Source organism: Thrips palmi, unplaced genomic scaffold (assembly GCF_012932325.1).
Source record: "Thrips palmi isolate BJ-2018 unplaced genomic scaffold, TpBJ-2018v1 HiC_scaffold_18, whole genome shotgun sequence".
Taxonomy (NCBI): domain Eukaryota; kingdom Metazoa; phylum Arthropoda; class Insecta; order Thysanoptera; family Thripidae; genus Thrips; species Thrips palmi.
Genome location: NW_023144627.1, coordinates 3,702,987 through 3,724,894, shown reverse-complemented (window position 1 = coordinate 3,724,894; position 21,908 = coordinate 3,702,987). Strand labels below are relative to the sequence as shown.

General features: G+C 43.4%; 1 protein-coding gene across 1 annotated transcript; it reads right to left on the bottom strand.

Moving 5' to 3' along the window:
- Positions 1 to 40: 40 nt before the first annotated feature.
- LOC117644960 lies at positions 41 to 15,992 on the bottom strand. The gene is made up of 5 exons (XM_034384790.1): positions 15,813 to 15,992; positions 6,408 to 6,724; positions 3,268 to 3,558; positions 2,030 to 2,272; positions 41 to 647 (listed from the first exon to the last, which is right to left on the bottom strand). The coding sequence occupies exons 2-5, from the start codon at positions 6,717 to 6,719 to the stop codon at positions 459 to 461; spliced, it is 1,035 nt and encodes a 344-aa protein (XP_034240681.1). The 5' UTR covers positions 6,720 to 6,724; positions 15,813 to 15,992; the 3' UTR covers positions 41 to 458.
- Between the last annotated feature and the right edge of the window lie 5,916 nt (positions 15,993 to 21,908).

The following is a 21,908-nucleotide window of genomic DNA, read 5'->3' as shown; positions in this document are numbered from 1 at the left end:
GGGGGAACAACTGTGATACACCCAATAAATGGAAGCAGTCTGTATTCTGTTAATGCTTTACTCAATACATTCCAGGTTACATAGTTAGATGTTCATACCGATCAATGAACAAAATGAAAGAGAAGAGCACTCTGAAAACGTTAGGTAAAAGAACGTAAAATTCATGGCAGGTCTGTGCAGTAACTTGCCTGATTACATATTATATTTGCAGGAGAACTATCGGTCCACAACACTCCGCGCCTAAGGAGTTGGCTATAAGGCCAACATTAAAAGTCACTCAGCTACGGAGTTAGTCCCGGTACAATCAGTTTAGGACTGATGGTACTAACACACGCGCTCCCGATAGTTTGACAGATAAATTTCATGGAACGCCAGAGGGCAAGCTAAAATCATTCTCATTCAAGTGCTAGAATATTAACTTCGCTGAAGGCGTGTAACTCAACATCCTTTACTGAAGTCTACCACCCCATTCTGAGGTTCACGTCGGACATCTTTTTCCTCTCGTAGGCTCTGATGTGTCGCTTGCACTCAGCCTGCTCCACCTGACGGCTCGTTCCGCGGTAGCTGCTCCAGATGTTGAGGTTCAACTTGAAGAGCTTGCCCAGCGTCTGGCAGACCTCCAGGATGGCCTTCACTCGATTGGACACCTACGAACAAAGATCAGTTGGGCCAAGTGAGTGATGATAGACCAGAGGAACGCCTGCAAACTTAACTGCATGCTTGGCTTGCACTGAGAAAACCTTACAAACTAGTTTGAGCCTTACAAAGAAAAGAAGTTTGTATAACAAAGTATTTTGAGCATACGTAAGCTTACAAAGAAAATACTTTGTAATTTACGAACTATTTCTTCGTATAACAAAGTATTTTAGTTTGTTGTACGTATGGTACGTACTTCGTAAGGTTTTAAGAGTGTGCAGTTCACTGAAATTCAAAGAATGCAACATTACATTCGTTTGAAGAAACTGTCACATTCGTTTTCATGTGAATCGCCAACGACCAGCCCTTGGAGCAGCATCTGCTTCGATTCACATGCAAACGAATGTGACATTGTATTCAAATATGTTGCGTTCTTTGAAGTGCAGTGCGATAGGCGTGTATTGTAAGTAAGCCCTCAGTTCTGTCTTTAACCAGAAGTATTTTTTTGACAGTGTGAATCCCAATTTGTTTTAAACAGAGTGGACAACCTGTGCATTGTCAAAACAAACTTCTTATTTTTCCTGACAGAGCTTACGGTAAGAATATTGGCTGGACTGCTTCGAGAAATACCAAAAAGGTTAGTGGTTGGTCTGCGTCTGACAAGTCCATGGCCAGCTTCAAAACTCGTTTGGATTTCAAGGGGGATTCAAATCGTTATAATTTAAGTTTTTAAATTATTTTTAATCCTATTTTGTTTCTGCGGTGAGCAAAAAGGGTTCGCTTTGCAGCTTTTCCTTTAGATCTACTGTAAGCTTTAGATCTACATGAAGCGTTCCATTTTCGTCTGTGTAAACTCTCCATTTCAAATTTGTCCGTGACTATTTGTAAATTTATTTAAAGGAATTTAAGGTTGTTGTTGCAAAATTTTAAATAAGAGAACCTAACTCTAAATCCAGGATATCAAAAAACGCCCCCACAAAGATCTTGCAGTAGCAGCATAGAATATCCAAACCAAATTTGAGATTATTCCAGCACTAAGTAACGGACAAGTTTGAAATTAAGAGTTTACGCAGACCAAAGTGTAACACTTAAGGTCTGAGCTTATAGAAGGTCTAAATGAGCTTTCTAGGCTGCAAGGTAAAGTAATGGTCTACTTTTCACTACTTTAAGATATTTACCTCCCAAAGAAACAGGAATAATAATAATAATAATTAATAAACTGGAACTTGACAAATGAAATATTTTTGGAAAATCTGAAGGGTTGGAACCCCCTAAACAAAGGAGTTCTGGCAATATTTTTTTCCGGAAGACCTTCAGGAAATCCCACTCTATATTTTTGACAGTGTGTTGCAATGTGTTGCGGGCTTACGTCAAGGGTATGATCGGTACTTACCCGAGAGTCCTGCCACACGAAGATGGTCATTTCCTCGATGTGCTGCATGCCGCGCAGTGAATTCATCACCTTGTCGTGGGCGCGCACCTGGCGGAGTGACTTGCACTTGGACAGAGCCTTAAGCATGACAGGGGGAGGGGGGAGGTCCCCGTGCAGGTCCACGTCACGGAGGGTCGGTGCGACCGCTGTCAGCAGGTCCACCGTCAGCAGCTCGGGCAACTTCGCTGCCCTGTACGTGTTGACCTGCAGCAACAGAGAAAATAGCTGCTGTGGATGCACGAACACTCTAAAGACAAGGCGAAGCCACACAGTGGGCCAGAAGACCGGTGGAGGCGGCCAAATCTCTAGACGCGTTTTGAGCTCCAGAGTCGCTAATCAGGCCTCGAACAGAGCGTGTGACCCCACCAATGGATTCCTCGTTGGGAGAGCAATTCATTGGTGGGGTCACACGTTCGGTTCGAGGCCTCTTTGGCGACTCTGGAGCTCAAAACGCGTCTAGAGTTTTGACCGCCTCCACCGGTCTTCTGGCCCACTGTGAGCCACCAGATTGAATAATTAGCGGTACGCGCCGTTTAGTCTGGGCGCGTAGTGTGGCCGAGCGATGCGAATTGACATAATTTGTGCACTTCGGACTTTGCTTGAGTAGACGAAATGTGCTTCTTACGGGCTTATTTTGAGTGAACTTTAGGACAGGGGTACAAATGGAAGTGACTTTCGTTATCAGAACACCAAAAACTGCGGGGATCAATGTCAAACTCGATTTAAAAGTTTAATCGTCTCATTACATCCAATAACTAATTCACTCACCGCTCAAAACCCGAGTATTCTCTTTGAACCCAATAACAAATTAAACTCTATTAGGATTAAATATACACAACCACACATTGATTCCATTAAGAAACACATGTTAGTACTTTTGCACTAGTGTCAGCTTGCAGCATTGCAATACTAGAATGTATTTCTCGAGTCCAAACTAAGTATGCCTGCTAATTTCAACACAAATTATTCGTGCATTTCCCTGATTTCCCTTTCTATGAAAATTTAATAAAGAGGATGACACTAGAGAAAATGAAATAAGTAGATGCCCACAATACAAAAGGTCAAAATAAAAACATTCTTTTTACAATGCTCTGTCAAAGTGCACTGACCTGAAGAAGATTCCCCTCAAACTGGGGAGGGGGGAGAGGAGAACGAAAGAGCGGTAGTTAGTTAAAAAATTCGTAGAATGGATCACCAACCTGTAGTTCTCGCAGCTCAGGAAATCCCGCGGCCAGCTCACGGGCGTACGGGTAGCCCTCGTCCATGTCCAAACCCAGTGCGTGCAGCCGCTTCAACTGGGCCAGGATCGCCAGAGGAGAGCGCCCCTCAGAGTCGCGGAGGGGACCGCCGGCTGCAGCAGCCTCGTCGCCCTTGTCGAACTGCAGGCTGTGCACCTCGCGCACGCAGTCGCGGCTGCGCCACAGCATGTCCAGCAACGCCACCCGGGCGGCCCGGGGCAGAATCTTCCACCCAATGGCGTCGAAGTACAGCTGTGGATGCAAGAAAGTTCAGGTTTATTCATTTCCGAGTTCGTTTCTTCCTTCTGAAGGTAGAGCAATTAACCCCGATTAACCCACACACACAGCGACCAAATTTGGTGAAACTAAAGTCTAAGTACTCTACCTACTGAATGAGTCGACAGAACGGAACCGAACTTCGTATATACTTAATTGAAGTCTATTTATATTTTAAGATTCAATCTGTTTCTGTACAGTTAATCTAGAATTTCTTGTTTTCTCCCATAACCTACATCAATGTCATGCATGCTTAAGGTGGAGAGTGCCTGACTCGTAAATGAGATTGTTAAGGGGAGGTTCTGGTGAAAATGCTATTTTCTTCTACTATATAGGTCCCACTGTGAAAATTTGTTAAAAATTTGATGTCTTATCAAATATTTATTAAAAATTTTCATTGGGGAGGCACATTCTATGCCCTGAACCCAGTCGCAGAGCCTTTTTCTCCCATTTAGGCTATAACTTTAAAAATCTTCTTGCGCATGCTATTTTGTCGTAAAAGGTTGGCTTAGACATTTTTCACTTCTTCGATTCATTTTTTAAAAATGCCAGCATGCACATTTCAAAATGTCAATTGCATTTTTATTCGCAAGCTTTCTAACCAAGCATGTCACTGTAATTGATCAAAAATGTACAAAATAGACAAATTTTAGGGACTTTTCAGCTTTAAAAGCTAATAACTAATAATATAATGGAAGTTTTGAGCTCTGCATGCCGGAATCTTTTGAAAATGAGTCGAAGAAGTGAAAAATGTCAAGGTCAACCTTTTACGACAAATTAGTATGCGCAAGGAGATTTTTTAAGATACAGCCAAAATAGGCTCAAAAAGACAATTCGACTGGGTTTACAGCCTGGCATGTGCCTTCAAAAGTCAAATTTTAGTCTCCTCAATGAAAAATTTTATATTCCGAACAAATTATGACTGTAGGATCCATTTGGAAAATGGCAAGATTTTCACCAGAACCTCCCCTTAAGCATTTAAGGGGGGACCCTGGTGAAACTTTCAAGTAGGCTTTAAAATAATCCCAGAAAGTTGAAACTTTGCTTTATTATTAGGTTCATTATGGTGAGTATCCAAAACAAAATTCAATCCAAAATGTTGAACGGTCTCTGAGAAAAGTTCCACTTTAGTGTTTATGAGAGCGTTGGGGAAAAATCTTCCTGCGTCTTTCATTGGGACGGAAAGTCTTGAAAATTTTTTTTGAGTTATCCTTAAGATGTATGAAAGAGATTTTAGTGACGGAATATTCACATTCAACTTGTGTCCTGAGATACAATTTTTTTAATTTTAACATATCAAAAAAGTGAGTCATTTGCCTATTTTTCAAACTTCTTTGTGATTGTAAAATAAAGAAGGGCTGATATAAAGATTCCGTCACTGGGAGTTGTCGACAAGTAATCAAAGAATAGAGTCCATGCAAGATGACTCATGTACATGCGGACCAGGAACGCAGGAAGTCTTTCTACGTCAAAATTTTTTGTCGACTGAGCAAAGTTGTTAAGTTGAGCGTATAAGCCAATGACAACTGATCTTTATGTTATTTCTTTCCAAATGATAAAGAAACTACCCACTTAGCTTAAAGGTGTTCAACCTGTTGAATCTTAAGCCTTCTATGCACTTTTTTTTACATATGGACTTTAAAAATACTATTTTTGGCAATTTTGGCCATTTTTTCACCAGGGTCCCCCCTTAACAAAAGTACAGACACTAAGAGTGCAGACATTAAGTACGTAACGCATTGTAGGACCATTTTTATCCCCTCCCCTGATATAGAGAGGTGTAACTCTGACCTAAACTTCAAACTATGAAGTTTTTTGACACCTGTACCATAAGATAGAACTCGTCGAGACCAATCCAATGGTAAAGTTGTCAAAAAGGGTCAAAGTTCAGCGCTTGGGACCAAATATCATTGTAAGGTCAGGTGGGATAATTATGGGACACGAGGTAAAAATGGGACAGCTCTTTCTTGGTCATGATTTGATATTTTAAAACTCATGCCATACCAAACGAGATGCTTTTAAGGGGAGGTTCTGGTGAAAATGCTATTTTCTCCTATATAGGTCCCACTGTGAAAATTTGTTAAAAATTTGATGTCTTATCAAGTATTTATTAAAAATTTTCATTGGGGAGGCACATTCTATGCCCTGAACCCAGTCGCAGAGCCTTTTTCTCCCATTTAGGCTACAACTTTAAAAATCTTCTTGCGCATGCTATTTTGTCGTAAAAGGTTGGCTTAGACATTTTTCACTTCTTCGATTCATTTTTTAAAAATGCCGGCATGCACATCTCAAAATGTCAATTGCATTTTTATTCGCAAGCTTTCTAACCAAGCATTTCACTATAATTGATCATAAATGTACAAAATAGACAAATTTTAGGGACTTTTCAGCTTAAAAAGCTAATAACTAATAATATAATGGAAGTTTTGAGCTCTGCATGCCGGAATCTTTTGAAAATGAGTCGAAGAAGTGAAAAATGTCAAGGTCAACCTTTTACGACAAAATAGTATGCGCAAGGAGATTTTTTAAGATACAGCCAAAATAGGCTCAAAAAGACTCTTCGACTGGGTTTACAGCCTGGCATGTGCCTTCAAAAGTCATATTTTAGTCTCCTCAATGAAAAATTTTATATTCGGAACAAATTATGACTGTAGGATCCATTTTGAAAATGGCAAGATTTTCACCAGAACCTCCCCTTAATGTGAAAATAACATTTGGTATGGCATGAGTACTAAAATGTCAAAACTTAACCAAGGAACAGCTGTCCCGCATTTTTACCCCGTGTCCCATAATTACCCCAACTGACCCTGTCGACGATAGTTTACCTTGTGCAACACCACGGCCTTGGAGCGAGTGAAGGCCGACACCATCCAGCGGTCCCATTGGCTGCCGATGTTGATGCGTCGCACGGCGGGCGCGTGGAGCAGCACGCGGGCGTCCACGGGGGGAGTCTCCTTCTCGGCCTCAGTGCGGCAGTACTCGCGGCCCCACACCGCCACGCCCTCCCAGGCCCGGGGGTCGCGGCTGAGCTTCTGCCAGCGCTTGCACACGAGCGGCACCACGTCCAGCAGCGCGGTGCCGGAGAGCGGGGCGAAGATGCGCAGCATCACCTCGTCCGACAGGGCCTCCATGCTCATTCGACCTGCAACGACGGACATGCCATGAAAAATAAATTCATGGGACGCAAGATCCGCTGAAGAAACTGCTGCCGATGATAACAAAGATTCGTCGTGAATTAACAAATAATCTGCATAGATCCACAAAAGGTCCATACCCTACACGTAAAAACGGTTCCTGGTTTTCCCAGAAGCTCCCTGGAAATCGCCTATGTATCTACCACAGGCTTCCTGGGAAAACCAGGTTCCTTTTTTGTCGTGTAAACGGGGTACCTTTATTGGCTGAGCGATAGCGAAGCCCTTGCCGTGTTTGGGCGCGCTGAAAAGTGACTGGTCGTGCGTCTGTCTGTCTGTCTGTGAGTCTGTTTGTACTCACCAACGATTCTCAGCAACTACAGTGGCTATAGTTTCAAGATTTCGTATTTAACGTCGCCTTAGTACCCCCCAACACGAGTTTGTTTCAAATCGTTGTTTAGTGTCGTTTGAAATATTCAAAACATATTTTTGAATCAGGTCATTAGCGTGGTTAGGTTGGCAGCGCGGCAGCGCTCACCAATTTCTCATACCTGCGGGTCCGCGGCTCTCAAATACGGGACTTAAGCAAATAAGCAAATAAAACGAAATAAAGAGCAGAAGGGTTTGGAAATGAGATCGGCCTTATTTTTCAACATTCTTGAATGATTAAAACCCTTTTGGAACACCAACACAGCGAAATATGGAGAATGGATTCGAAAATGATTTACGTGTTTCGTTCCCCTCTCCCCCCTCCCCTGTCAGAGGGGAATCATCTTCAGGTCAGTGCACTTTGACAAAGCATTGTAAAAAGGATGTTTTTATTTTGACCTTTTGTATAGTGTGCATCTTCTTATTTCATTCTAGTGTCATCCTCTTTTTAAAATTTTCAAACTAGAGGAAATCAGGGAAATGCATAAATAACTTGTGTTGAAATTGGCAGGCATACTTAGTTTGGACTCGAGAAATACATTCTATTGCAATGCTGCAAGCTGACAAGAGTGCAAAAGTACTAACATGAGTTTATTAATAGAATCAATATATGGTTGTGTATATTTAATCCTAATGGAGTTTGAATTGATATTGGTTTCAAAGAGACGACTCAGGTTTTGAGCGGTGAGTGAATTGGTGATTGGATTTAGTGAGACGATTCCTTTAACTTCACCAAAGTTAATATAACTGGTACTACTCAGTATTGTTTACATGAGTAAGATAAATTATGTCGGTTCATTAAGCCTTGGGTAGCCTTGGCATTGGACTCTATGAGACGAATCACTGGATTTTACAATAATTGGCCCCCGTTAACTGGTTTAGATCAGCCTACCCTAAACTGACTCTCTTAATATTTACTGTGATAACATGTTCCAATCAATATTGTTTTATTGACTGGTTCAAAATGAAAGAATGACAAAATGTTTCATAAATATAACTTATAAAATTGTGAGTTCATTAGTTAAGAAAAAAGATTTATCGAATAGGGACCCAAGCATACGAGTAGCCAATTAAGCGATTCAATGCTGGCAATTGAATTTTACTCGACTGAGGGATTCGCTTTGGTGTGGCATCAGGGAATTGGTGACGACAGATGGTGCTTCATGAAGACAAATAGGAACAATATACAGCAATTGAGTCTAAAGTATTGTATGTAGTTTGCAGTGTACTGGTCACAAAATCTACATTTATTTCAATGCCAATCCTACATTTTCATCAAGAGCTACGAAATTTGGGGCAAAACTTTCCAAGTTGAGATTTATGTATTTCCCTGTAGTTTTCAGTGCGCTGACCTCAATATTGACATCTTAATTGTCCCCTGTTGTAATTTGATTTGGAGTTTAGTTCTATTGTCTGAATTTAGCTGATGATACACGATGAGGGAGCGGGAGCAAAAGAACACGACACGAACACTCTGGAGTCTGGACAGGAAGTGAGCATTTATTTAACATGGCTGCTGCTGGAGAAAGGAAATGCAACAGTGACAAGTGCAAGCAATTACACACAGGCAGTGACTATGATAATTAGTGCATGACTTATTATGTGCAGTATGAGAAGATGGTACAGCGGCAAATACAAATATACATTTATACAGATAGGCAGATTCAGTGGGGAATTTAAATGTAGAGGGTTAATCTTATATTTACAACACCCTCCCTTAACCCGATAATATTTAATTTCATAACATATTTAAATTTTTACAACAGTTCTCATGCTTAACTCTATCCAATGGTTTAGTGAGGATGTCAGCTGGCATTATTTGGGTTGACATGTGTTCCAGCCATACTTGGCCGGACTGGACTGAGTCCCTCACTAACTCCATTCGGACACCAAAATGTTTTGTTCTTGCACTAAAACCACTACTGTAAGCAATTGTCAAAGCACTAGTATTATCATTGAAAATTGTCACGGTTTGATCTTCACCAATGAACATATTTTTGACTAATTCATTCAGGTACACAGATTCCTTAACTGCTTCAGTGATAGCAATATACTCCGACTCCGTAGAGGACTGAGCAGTAAGTTTCTGCTTTTTACACTCCCAAGATATAATGTGATTGTCTAAAGTGAAGCAATATCCACTGTAAGACTTATAATCTACAGGGTTACCCGCCCAGTCAGCATCTGCATACCCCAATAGACAGAACGAAGGGTTATCACATTTCACATAGTTTAATCCTAGTCTCGGTGTAGCCTTCAGGTAAGCCACCACTCGTACTGCCAGTTGCCAATGGGTCCTGGTGTAGCAGTTGTTGAACTGACCCAAGAAACTGACAGCATAAGAGATGTCTGGCCTGGAACACACACTCAAGTACAGTAGACAGCCAATTAACTCTCTGTAAGGGAGATTTCTCTTTGGACCAAGTTTGACTTTTTCTATTTTTAGCTTCTTTTCCATTGGGGTGTTAAATTTTGTCACATTTCTCAGATTGAACCTTGATAGTATTAGGTTTATGTAATTTTCTTGGTGAATTAACAAAGTGCCATTTTCCCAGTCTCTTTCAATTTGCATGCCAAGGCAATTCTTTAAATCACCTAAGTCCTTTATTTTGAAGTGTAGGGAGAGCATCTTCAATGTCTGTCTCTTACTTTCCTCCCTGTTATAGAATATGTAGAAGTCATCTACATACAATGCTATGATCACATATGATTCTCCACAGACCTTAATATATACACAGGGTTCATCATAGAAATTTTTAAAGTTTTGTTCTTTTAATATTTTGTCCGCCTTGAGGTTCCAGCTTCTCGCAGATTGTTTTAGGCCATATACAGCTTTATTTAGTCTGCATATCATGCCTTCACACCCCTCAGCGATGAAGCCCTCAGGCTGAGCCATGTAGACCGTTTCTGAGAGGTCTCCATTTAAAAATGCTGTCTTGACATCCAAATGACCAATTCTCAAGTTATGGTTCACCGCTATTGAGAACAATATTCTGAGTGTTGTTCTGCGCACCACTGGTGCATAGACTTCACAATAGTCTACACCATATGTTTGGGTGTAACCTTTCGCAACAAGTCTTGCTCTGTATAGTAATGTCCCATCAGGGTTTGTTTTTCTTTTAAACACCCATCTATTTCCCACTATTTTTGCTTCTATTTTTGGTTTTTCTAATGTCCATGCATTGCACAAATTGAATGAATTTAATTCATCCAGCATGGCTTCAGCCCATAGGTTTCCCTCAGGACCGTTTAATGCTTCTTGAGCCGTTTTTGGGAGGTCTGTGTCCAGATCTATAATTTGTTCAGAGATCTGAGTACCTTCATGAATATTGTCCTCATTATTTGTTTCTGTTCTGTTTTGGGCGGTCTCATTGCAGGCCAATAAACTCTGGTTTTTGTTACCATATAATATAAAGTCTGGGAATTTCTTAGGCGTTCTGGTTCTTTTCTTAATTTCTTCAAACTCTACTTCAGTTGAGACTGAGTTGACACTGAGGTTGTCAAAACCTGCAAAACTGGAGGTTTCTGAAGAGCTTCTGGCGCTCACTGTTTCATCTGTTTCTGGCACACTGGTTGTGGAATATTCCTCAGAAATGTTCAGTGTCAGCCTTTCAGTTCTATCTGAGGATCTGGAAGCACCACTAGTGCTTGTCGAGTCACCTGAGTCGCTTCTGTTGCTACTAGGGACCATTCTTTTATATTTTGTCATAACTAGTTCTGTGGATGGATCTGCATTTGTTTCTGAGTTATTATTTTGATTGCTAATTCTGATGTTTTCTCTACCCAGTTCCATTTCCTTAGCTGGGAATCTGTCCTCATTGAAAGTGACACTTCTCTCCACAAAAATATTCCTCGGCTGGTTTAGATCGAGAAGTCTGAAACCCTTTTTCTCTTCATCATAACCCATGAAGATACAATTTCTGCTTCTATGTCCCAGCTTTTTGCTCTTTTTCTTACTGATATGAACAGAGGCTAAGCAACCAAAGATTTTTAAGCTTTCCACATTTGGCTTTACACCGGTCCAGGCATGGTAAGGAACCATTCCCTCGACTGCTTTTGTGGGACTGATATTTTTAAGGTAAACAGCCATTTCTAGAGCTTCAGCCCAGTATTTGTCACTGAGGCCAGATTCACTGAGTAGTGCCCTAGCTGTCTGGAGTAGGGTGCGGTTTGCCCTTTCAGCAACTCCGTTTTGTTCTGGTGTATCTACGACTGAGAGTTGTCTGATAACTCCCTCCGCTTTGAAATGATCATCAAACTTTGTATTGCAATACTCCGTGCCATTATCTGATCTCAATATTTTTATCTTTTTCTCAGTGTGCCTCTCGACCAATGTTTGGTATGATCGGAATTTGTCAAACACTTCTGATTTGTTCTTTAAAAGACCAATCATAGTGTATCTTGTTTTGTCATCAATGAATGTCACAAAATATTTGTGTCCCCATAGGGATTGCATGTCTGAGACTTCGCATACATCTGAGTGTACAATTTCGAGCAGTTTGGTTGCTCGGTTAGCCCCACCTTTTGGCAGTGGTGCTCTGGTTTGTTTTGTTATCGTACACGTCTGGCATGGGTCTGTACCAGTCGTGACATTAGGTGGGATACCATCCACTAGTCCGCTTCTCAAATTCAACCAATTATTTTTGCCAATATGGCCAAATCTTTTGTGCCACTGATTGTACTGTTTATCAGAACTTGCCTTAAGGGCCATGTGATTTTTAATTATCTCTAAGTTGACCTTATATGTTCCATTGTTTTCAATTGCCTTTAAAATTGGCTTGCCTTTAATTGTGATATCTTCCCTTCGGAACACACCACCATAATTATCAACAAATACTGTGACTAAATTACTTTTGGCAATGGTACTTACAGATAGTAAATTACTACTTAGCCCTGGAACATACTTTACTTTAATCTCTGAAAGGCCATTATATTTTTCAGCATCTAGATGGATGGTACCTGCACCTTCAGTGTGAAGAACTTCTCCACCTGCACACTCGATGGATTCTCTTGGATGTGGACTATAGTTGAGCATGTATGTTTTGTCACCCAACAAGTTATCAAAGGAACCACTATCCAAATACAGAGAAACAGTTTTATTATTATCATTAGCATTTTCAACTCTCAACACTTTAGCATTTGTAGTCAATTTCTGGTCAGTAGCTCTTTTGGCCAAATTAACTTTCCACACAGGTGGCCCTGTTGCTCCCTTTACTTCTTTCTTACCTAACCCCAACCTATTGTTAGGGTTTTCGGGATTGAACCAGCACTCGCTCTCGGGATGGTTTGTTTTCTTGCAGAACCGACACGCTGGGTAGGTGCCTTTGCGGGCAGGTTCATCGTCTGTCGTCTGCTGCTGGGCTTGTTGTTGTTGTGGCGGACGCCACGGTCTGCTGGATCCTCGTCCCTGGCCGCCATGTTGGAAACCACGGCCTCCGCGATGTCCGCCCCGACCTCTGTAGCCGCGACCGCCGCGACCTCTGCCGGCGCCGCCACGGTGATCGTATGGGTGGTGGCGGTATTGCTGCTGCGGCTGTTGTTGCTGCTGATGAGGCGCGCGCGAAACTTTGAGCGCCTGGTTTGAGATGGCGTCCTCCGTTTTCAGGCGGGTTCCCTCCCTGAGAAGTTCCGCAAGGACCTTCTCGAAGGGAAGGAATTCTTCGCCGTGCTCGTCGGCCTCCTGGCAGGTCCTCTCGAGCAGTTGGCAAAAGGGAACATGTTCTGGTTTTACCCCTTGGAATAGGAGTACACACAGCAGATCTTGGTCCTCGATAGGCCGTCCCGTCTCCATAATACGCTGCACCGCAGCCTGGAACTCCATGGTGTATTCCTTTAGCCCCTGAGTCTGGCGCAGTGAGGTGAGGGCCTTGAGGAGCCCGGCCCTCCTGCGGGCGCCCTTGTCCTCGAACACGGCGCAGAGCTTCTTCCACATTGTGAAAGCATTTGTGGCTCCAGCCACATGGGTGAGGAGGTGCTCCTCGACTCCGAACAGGATCTGCCGGCACACCCACTGGTCCTTTCGTTGTTCCTCCGGCGTCCGCTCGCCGTCCTCTCTTGGCGCGTTGTTGATGAAGCCGACGTACTCGAAAAGATGCGCGGTCATCAGCATCTTCCACGTAGCCCAATTTTCTTCACCACGGAGCTTCTTGAACGGTGGAGCTCCGTTGCTGCTGAGAACGGTGGTCTCGATCATCTCCTCTTGGCTGCCGCTGCTCCCGTCGTCCTCGGTCTGTCCTCGGGTATTCCTCTTTGGCGGCATCCTCCACGAGGTTTCCTAACCTCAAACCGCACAGCTCACTTATAATTGATTTTCACTGAATTCTTTCACTTCACTAATATCACGCAGTGGTCAGCGGGGCCTGGGCCCATAACCTGTTGTAATTTGATTTGGAGTTTAGTTCTATTGTCTGAATTTAGCTGATGATACACGATGAGGGAGCGGGAGCAAAAGAACACGACACGAACACTCTGGAGTCTGGACAGGAAGTGAGCATTTATTTAACATGGCTGCTGCTGGAGAAAGGAAATGCAACAGTGACAAGTGCAAGCAATTACACACAGGCAGTGACTATGATAATTAGTGCATGACTTATTATGTGCAGTATGAGAAGATGGTACAGCGGCAAATACAAATATACATTTATACAGATAGGCAGATTCAGTGGGGAATTTAAATGTAGAGGGTTAATCTTATATTTACAACATCCCCTAACCCAAAATTTAACCGATTTTCGGTTAAATTTTTTGAAATGAATTGTACAGTGATTCTTGCAGTTTTTTGAGTGCTGATAACGAAAATAACTCCCATTTTAATACCAGACCTATATTTTCATCCCATACTAGGTCATTTTGGACCAAAAATTTCAAGTCAAGTTTTATATTGTTTCCTGCAGTTTTTTGTGTGCTGAACTCAAAAATGACTTCCAAAATTTTCCCAGACTCACACTTACCCGAATTTTGACCAATTTTGGACCAAAATTTTTAAATTGAGTTTCACGTTGATCCCAGCAGTTTTTGGTGTGCTGATAACAAAAATCACTTTCATTTCGACTCCAGACTTATATTTTCATCGCAAATTAGATCATTTTGGACCAAAATTTTTATGTCGAGTTTTACATTGTTTCCTGCAGTTTTTGGTGTGCTGAACTCAAAAATGACCTTCAAACTTTTCCCAGACTCATATTTAACCGAATTTTGACCAATTTTGGACCAAAATTTTTAAATCGAGTTTGACATTGATCCGAGCAGTGTTTGGTGTTCTGATAACGAAAATCACTTCCATTTGTACCCCTGGTCTAAAGATCAATGAATATGAGCCCATAAGATGGACATTTCGTCTACTCAAGCAAAAACCAAGTGCACGAAAAATGTCAATTCGCATCGCTCAGCCACACTACGCGCCCAGACTGAACGGCGCGTACCCCTAGTTTAGTGAGTGGAGTAGTTACTGTGTTACTGTGTTAACACATCAACTTTTTGCTACTTTTTTCTTCACGCAAGCTATAAGGGGCACTATACTCAAAATGTAAGGGCATGGAAGGGTTCAGAAAAACCAGCGTCAAATGGAAACCAATGAAGCTAGAGATCTGAAATACTATGATGTTGTTAAGATCACAATGAGGCAGCAAATGCACGTGTCGCGCGGTGCCTCTAAGGCGCCCCTTGCCGTCCTGCAGGGTTTGCTCAAGTCCTGTACGACATGCTTAGACGGTGTCAACTCTAACAGACGAACGCGGTGGCCTACACTGCAAAAAATCAGTGTCTGATACGGAGCATGCTACGACGTTCTGTTTACCCCCTGAAATGGTGATACGGACATCTGCCGTACCACTTTTCTCATAAGAGCCTGTGCTTTGTAAAGCGTGGTACGGAAATTTAACGGAAAAATTACCGCCAATTTTAGACCGGAGGTTGCCGTTTCGGTTTTCCGTTTGTGAAATAGTCCAAAATGCTCTACGGACTGTGAGACACGGACGTTCCGTAACGCAAACGGCCACTCCGTAGGGATACGGACTGGCCGTCACACGTTATCCGTTACAGAACTTGGAGTGACGTAGCGTCCGTTCCTCACAGTCCGTAAAGCATGGGCTTTTTCACAAACGGAAAACCGAAACGGCAACCTCCGGTCTAAAATTAGCGGTAATTTTTCCGTTAAATTTCCGTACCACGCTTTACAAAGCACAGGCTCTTATGAGAAAAGTGGTACGGCAGATGTCCGTATCACCATTTCAGGGGGTATGCGGAACGCCGTTAGCATGCCCCGTATCAGACACTGATTTTTTGCAGCGTATTTCACTTTTCACAAGATAATACTCTAGCTGCAAGCAAGAGTATTTGGCGAATTTTCCGGGGGCCAGAACGTTTTTTTCTGATACACCCTAGACCGACCTACAGCCAAGCCGCTGTATGAGCGCGGTGTGATGCCCGTGACTGTCAGCTTTGTTCTTTTACATTATGAGAAAAAAGTACGGAACATGTCTGGTCAATAATTTACCTGGACCGTCCGTAGTACTTGCCAACTACGGAACGTTCCGTACTTTTTTTCCGTACCCATTTACAGGGGCTCATATGGAGCAAGTACGGAACGTTCCGTACTTTTCTCCGTACCTCCGTACTATATTTTTCTGTACCATTTCCGTACAATAGTACGGAATTTTTTAGTGTACTCACTGGGGTCCGGTGTTCGAGTTTCACTTCTCCTTGCAGGCCGGCCGGAAAGCGCTGAACGGCGCTGGAGCAAGCCTGGACGAAGACACACGCCGTTGTGGAGGAACGCGAAGAGCAGTGCTTGCGGCAGCGGTTGCGTTGCTTGCTTGACCACGGGCAGGTAGACGACTGAAGACTGAAGGCCCCCGGGGGGGGGGGGGGGGGACGCAGCGTTGCCAGAAGCCGAACGGCGCTCGGTGGTACGGGGAGGGGGGTAAAGGTGGTCTTCGGGGCTCTTCGGTGGTACGCGAGGGGTGGGGAAAAGGTGGTACACTCTCAGCACGTTACTGACTTTTGACTCATTTTCTCAGTATGCAAGCAATTTGTGCAACCATAATGCGTACTTTTCCCTTTTAAAAGAACTACTTAGAAAATATTCAACAATGTATACTGAGCATTTTGTTTTGTACATAATTTTACAAAGGACATTTGTCATATACTTACTAAGAAAATACTAAGTATTATTGCTGTTTATACGAATACGTAATTAATGAGGAAGAAGTCAGTTACGTGCTGTACATTGGAGCCGTATAGTGGTACGAGGAGGGGGGTGGGGTATTATTAAAGGCTAGGGTCATTTGGGGTAATTATGGGACACGGGGTAAAAATGGGACAGCTGATTCTTAGTCAAGAGTCGAGATTTTAGAACTTGTGCCGTAGCAAATGTTATCTTTACAGTATAGAAACATCACATTTGGTGTGCCATCCCAGGTCTGAAAATCCGCTACTAAGGGGTAAATTTCACATCCGGTAAGAACGGGATCCGCTGCCACACACCGGATCCGATTTCATACAGGATCCTGTATCGAACCGGATCCGGTGTGTGGCAGCGGATCCTGTTCTTACCGGATGTGAAATTTACCCCTTTAAAGCGGATCCGGTGTGACCACAGTGGATCCGCTTTCACTATAGCGGATCCGGTGGTCACCACAGCGGATCCGGTGTCAACATAGCGGATCCGGTGTCAACATAGCGGATACGGTAACCACAGAGGATGGCCTTAGCGGATCTTGTATGATCTTAGTGGATCCTTTAAGAAATTTTAACTCTGAAAAGAGGGTTCCGGGTTAATGAAACCGAGTCCGATCCGAATCTGCAATCCGTTTGTCGCTATCATCGGCGGTTTTAAAGATAGCGAAGTTATGTTGTTGAATTGCAAAGATATTGAAATGGCCCTAGTGAATTCTCATCAATAAACCCTGTACCAATTTTGAGGTCAAAATACCAAAAACTTTCGATTTTATAGCCGCTTTATTTTTGGAAATCCGTAGAGGATCCGCTGAGGTTAGTGGATCCGGTAGAGCTGAGCGGATCCGGTATGGCTGTAGTGGATCCGGTATGGCTTTAGAGGATCCTGTACAGAGCGGATCCTGAATAGCCTCAGCGGATCCTGTCCTTAGCGGATCGTAGAGGATCCGGTGCGGCCAAAGCGGATCCACTGTGCCCCATAGAGGATCCACTAAGAGCATAGCGGATCCACTACGACCTTAGTGGATCCCGTAAAGACTAAGCGGATCCGCTGTGGGCAGAGCGGATTTTCAGACCTGGGCGCCTTCAATAATGTCAAATCTTGACAGAATCACGTGTCCCATTTTTACCCCATGTCCCATTATTACTCCAACTGACCCTACGCCAGGCGTAAACATCGTGAATTGAGAATTAGGGAATTAAATTGAGAATTCTGAAACAGCCGGCCGCGGCTCCTCCAGCTGGTGAACAAGCAGGCCCGTTTTGTTGTTGTTGCCGTTGCCCGCGTGCCTAGGGCGGGGCTCAAAAGTGGCACCGCACTTTCAGTTTCCCGCACCCGACCTGACGGATCAGGGCCCCTTTCCTCGGAAAAGGTCACGAACGCAGGCAAAGGATTACATGCTCGACTTCTGGGCGGCGACTACCCGGCCCAGGCGCCCGAAAAGTTCCATTTGCCTGGATGCGGACCTAATCCGGTGTTTTCCCCGAAAAGGTGGTACGGAATCGCTCGGAGGTGGCACGGTGGTACGGGGCCCGAAATCGTGGTACATGTACCACCAAGGTGGTACGTCTGGCAACGCGTTATGGGTATGCCTTGAAGCACCCCTTTCCCGAGAACTCTCCTGCGCCAAGAGGAAGATCTCCGAGGAAATGAGGACGCCTGGTCCAAAAAAAAGGTCCGTATTGGAAATGATGAGTGTGACGCGTAACGCCGCGTAACGCAGTAACTTTGCAGACTGCCGCACCCACACAGTGGGCCAGAAGACCGGTGGAGGCGGCCAAAACTCTAGACGCGTTTTGAGCTCCCGAGTCGCTGAATGGGACTCGAAACGAACGTGTGACTCCACCAATGGATTCCTCGTACGAAGAGTAATCAGTTGGCGGGGTCGCACGTTCGGTTCGAGTCCTGTTTAGCCCACTGAGCTCAAAACGCTTCTGGAGTTTTGGCCGCCTCCACCGGTCTTCTAGCCCACTGTGACCCGCGACTCTCATCTCCCGCGGTCCACTAGCCTACCCTTGTGTTCGAATATGTGTGGGCTTTGAGCAAACTGAACGAATAGCGCTTCGCCTAGCTTCACCTGTCTGCGTCTCTCTCGCACTCCGAGTCTCGGCAGGCCAGGTTCGAGCACGGCGCCACTTCACTACCCTCAGATGATCGCCCTTCATTGTGGTGAGCCACCAACACGGACCGCATGGACTTGTTGCCTTGCAGGGAACTCCTAGTAAGGCGTCACACACCAGCCATCAAACGTCACACGCCAGCTATCAAAATTTTCAAGATGTTTCAACTTTGTAAGAGCTTTGAAATTTGGCCCAGAAGTCCCATTGCTGCCAAGAGCACAAAATTAACGATTAACGCAGTTGCAGAGGCGTGAGTCGTTAGCGAGGGGTGAATCACTCAGCGATCTGGTGTATACACATGAGTGCATGATGGGCGAGTACACCTTCACTGATAAATATTTTGTCGTAACTTAGCAACACATTTAGCACTAATTTTTTTAGCGACAAGATTTGTTGTGGAACGAATAGCTGGCTGAACTATGTTCGTACTGGAACTAAAGGATAATTTCACAACACATCAACTGTCCACTTTCAAAAACAAGTCGTTGATTAACAACAACAAATGTTGTTAGTCAAAAACAAGTATTGTAAGTCGATAAAGATTTTGTAATGTCTGCGACAAGTATTCATTGAGTACTTTTGTCGCTAAATTTAATTTGCATGGTTCTACTTTTAACAATTGTAATTTCTCTGTGACTTAAAAGCACAAAATAGATGATTATTCATAATATACTTTAATTGAGCAGAAAATGACAAAAGATGTTGTTTCCACACAAATTGTATCGTTAAGTGTGATAACAAGAATTTTATTCTTCAACGACAAATTGTCGCTCACTAAATTCAACAACATTTGTTTCACTTCGTTTCACTTTGGTTCATGATGAAATTCTATGTTTTGGAACGACTAAATTTTCACTCATCTGATTGTTTCTCATTTCTCATTTTTTAACAGTGTTCTAACACTCATAAATTTCACATATTTAAAAGTTTTTTTGGCTTGTTTTAGCGGTTTAGACGGTACGCAACGCCAAATCGCGTAAAAACTGAGCGAATTTTGCTCTTTTTAAACTTGTGGGTACACTGAGTACGGACTAATTTGTACACCACATGAGTCATTCACCACTCGGTCGTTAGGGCACAGTTTTTACGCCTTTGAGTCCCTAGTGAAGTTTTCAGAATGCCCTGGGGCGGATGGGGTTTGCGCCGCTCCAATCGTCGTCTCTAGGTCGAAGTCCGAAGTTTCTGGCGGTTGTCGGACTGCTGCAAACAAAATAAGAAGTCGATGAGAAGTTTAAATTGCTCGTCCATTTTTCGTACGAGGGAGTTGCGCAACCGTTACAGCCTAGAGTGGCCCAGAGGACCAGTGGAGGCGTCAAAATCCCAGACGCGTTTTGAGCTCCAGAGTCGCTAAATGAGACTCGAACCGAACGTGTGACCCCACCAATGGATTGCTCTCCGAACGGGGAATGAATTGGTGGGGCCACGCGCTCGGTTCGAGTCCTAATCAGCTACTCTGGAGCTCAAAACGCGTCTAGAGTCTTAGCCTTCGGTGCCGGTCTCCTGGCCCGTTGTGCGGCTCTTGCTTACAGGTGTGGTGGTGATTCATCGACGCGTCGCGCTGGCGTCATGGAAGGCATCTCTGCGCTGCCGACACCTCGCACGAGCAGCCAAAGCCTCACCGTGAAGAAGTACAGCACCTCGACGGCACTCATGAAGCTGCAGCCAAGGAACAGGCTGAAGATACCTCCAAACGATGCTGCAACATGTCAAAGTAGGGTCAGTGCGGGGAAAAACTGGACAGGGGAAGAACTGGACACCCCACATTTTACTTCAAGTATCGTATGCACAGGCTTAAGGTAGTAGAAACGATGCATGCTAGTCAACTGAGTGACTAAATGTAAAGAGTTTGTTGAGAAGCCAAAATTATTTCTAAAATCAAATTTTAATTTTTAAAGGACACTAATGCTAATTTTGTCTTTCAAAAAATCTTTTTTAAATTAAAATACGAGAAATAAGTATGTATTTGACTAGCTTTCAGCCGTCAGGGCCGTCCAATCCAACATGCCGACGAGAAAAATGACATAGGTTATGAGAAATAGTTTCACCTTCGAAATTCCTCCGTTCATCATTTCGTGGACGTCTTTCATTTAAAAAGAAAAGAATAATTGAATAAATTGAAGATGCAATGGATCATCGATAGTTCCCTCGCCCTCCCTAAAGACAATTTTCGCGTCGTTAGGTTGGCTACAGATATCTGGCAACGTCGCATCCGCTTCTCTGTGTTTACTTCTGCTGCCCGCACTTAGTTGGTTAGAGATGGCTCCCGCAGTAAAAGACAGGAAAAGTGGTAGATTTACCAAAAAATCCATTGCCCAGTGGAAAGAAAACATAAGTACTTGTCAGAAGCAAATTTGGACTGATGTTAGGGCGAAACGAAGAACACGGAAGGCAATGTTGTGCACCTCGGGGAATATAACCTCCGCCATGCGTCGTGTTACCGAGCTGCAACAACTTGCACAAGATTTGTGGTGTTATAATTGTAATTTCCAACTGTCATTGAGAGACTATGTGCCGGGCTCCGAAAGAAAGTATGGGCTGGCGTCTAAGATCGATGTCAAGTGTAATTGTGGAATAATTTACCCCGTACACACCGGCAAGCGCCAGTGGAATGAAGCCAAGCATCACTATGTTTACGACATGAACTGCAAGATGTCACTAGGTATCTCAAGTCACCTTTGTTTTTTATCTTATTTGTCACTTCAAGTTTTACTGGATGCTACAATTCTTTTTTACAGGCTGTATCGATTCATCTCTGGGGGCAGATGGCTTGAATACCTTCCTCACAACACTCAATGTTCCTGCCACTTCTAAAGCCTTAGTGAAGAGACATGAACGCCTAATTGGTCCTTCCATTGAATCAATTGCCAATGAATCTTGCGCAGCTAACATTGAGCTGGAGAAACGACTGACCGAAGAGACAAACTCGTCAAACTCTGCCAATGGGTAAATACGATGGGCCGCAAGAAACAGTACTCTGAAGTGTTTCTTATCTTTTTACTTACAATAACAATTAATTCTATTCTCAGAACTGAAAACATTGGGAGGGAAACATAGCAGTGAGCAGTTATGTTCGAACTTCTCAATGGCTCTTTATTTGAGAATAATTTTGTTCTGGACAGGTTCCCGAGCCCTGACAGCTGTTGACGTGAGACAAAAAAACCGAAGTGATGACCTCAATTTTCTTAAAATTATTTGTGCTGTAGCTATGCAATGACAGTATTAACTGTTGCATTATGCTTTGCTGTCACTTGTGCTTTCTGTGTATAGCTTTCTCTTTGCTGGAAATCCAATGTGTGGACTTTTTAAACTGCTTTTGTGCTTTTTACTGCTTACTTTTTGCTGCAAGTTCCAATCCAATGTGTGGATTTTTAAAACTGCTTTCCTGCGTTTTACTGCTTACTTTTTGCCGCTTGTGCCTGCAGAAGCTTCATTTTCCATGCTGCTTTTGTAATAAGAATGTCAGTATCAAAA

Coding starts and splice junctions, on each gene's coding strand:
- LOC117644960 (XM_034384790.1), bottom strand. CDS start 6,719: ATGAGCATGGAGGCCCTGTCGGACGAGGTGATGCTGCGCATCTTCGCC. Junction 3,559..6,407: donor AGGCCGTGGTGTTGCACAAG/GTAAACTATCGT, acceptor TTGCATCCACAG/CTGTACTTCGACGCCATTGG. Junction 2,273..3,267: donor CTGAGCTGCGAGAACTACAG/GTTGGTGATCCA, acceptor CTGTTGCTGCAG/GTCAACACGTACAGGGCAGC.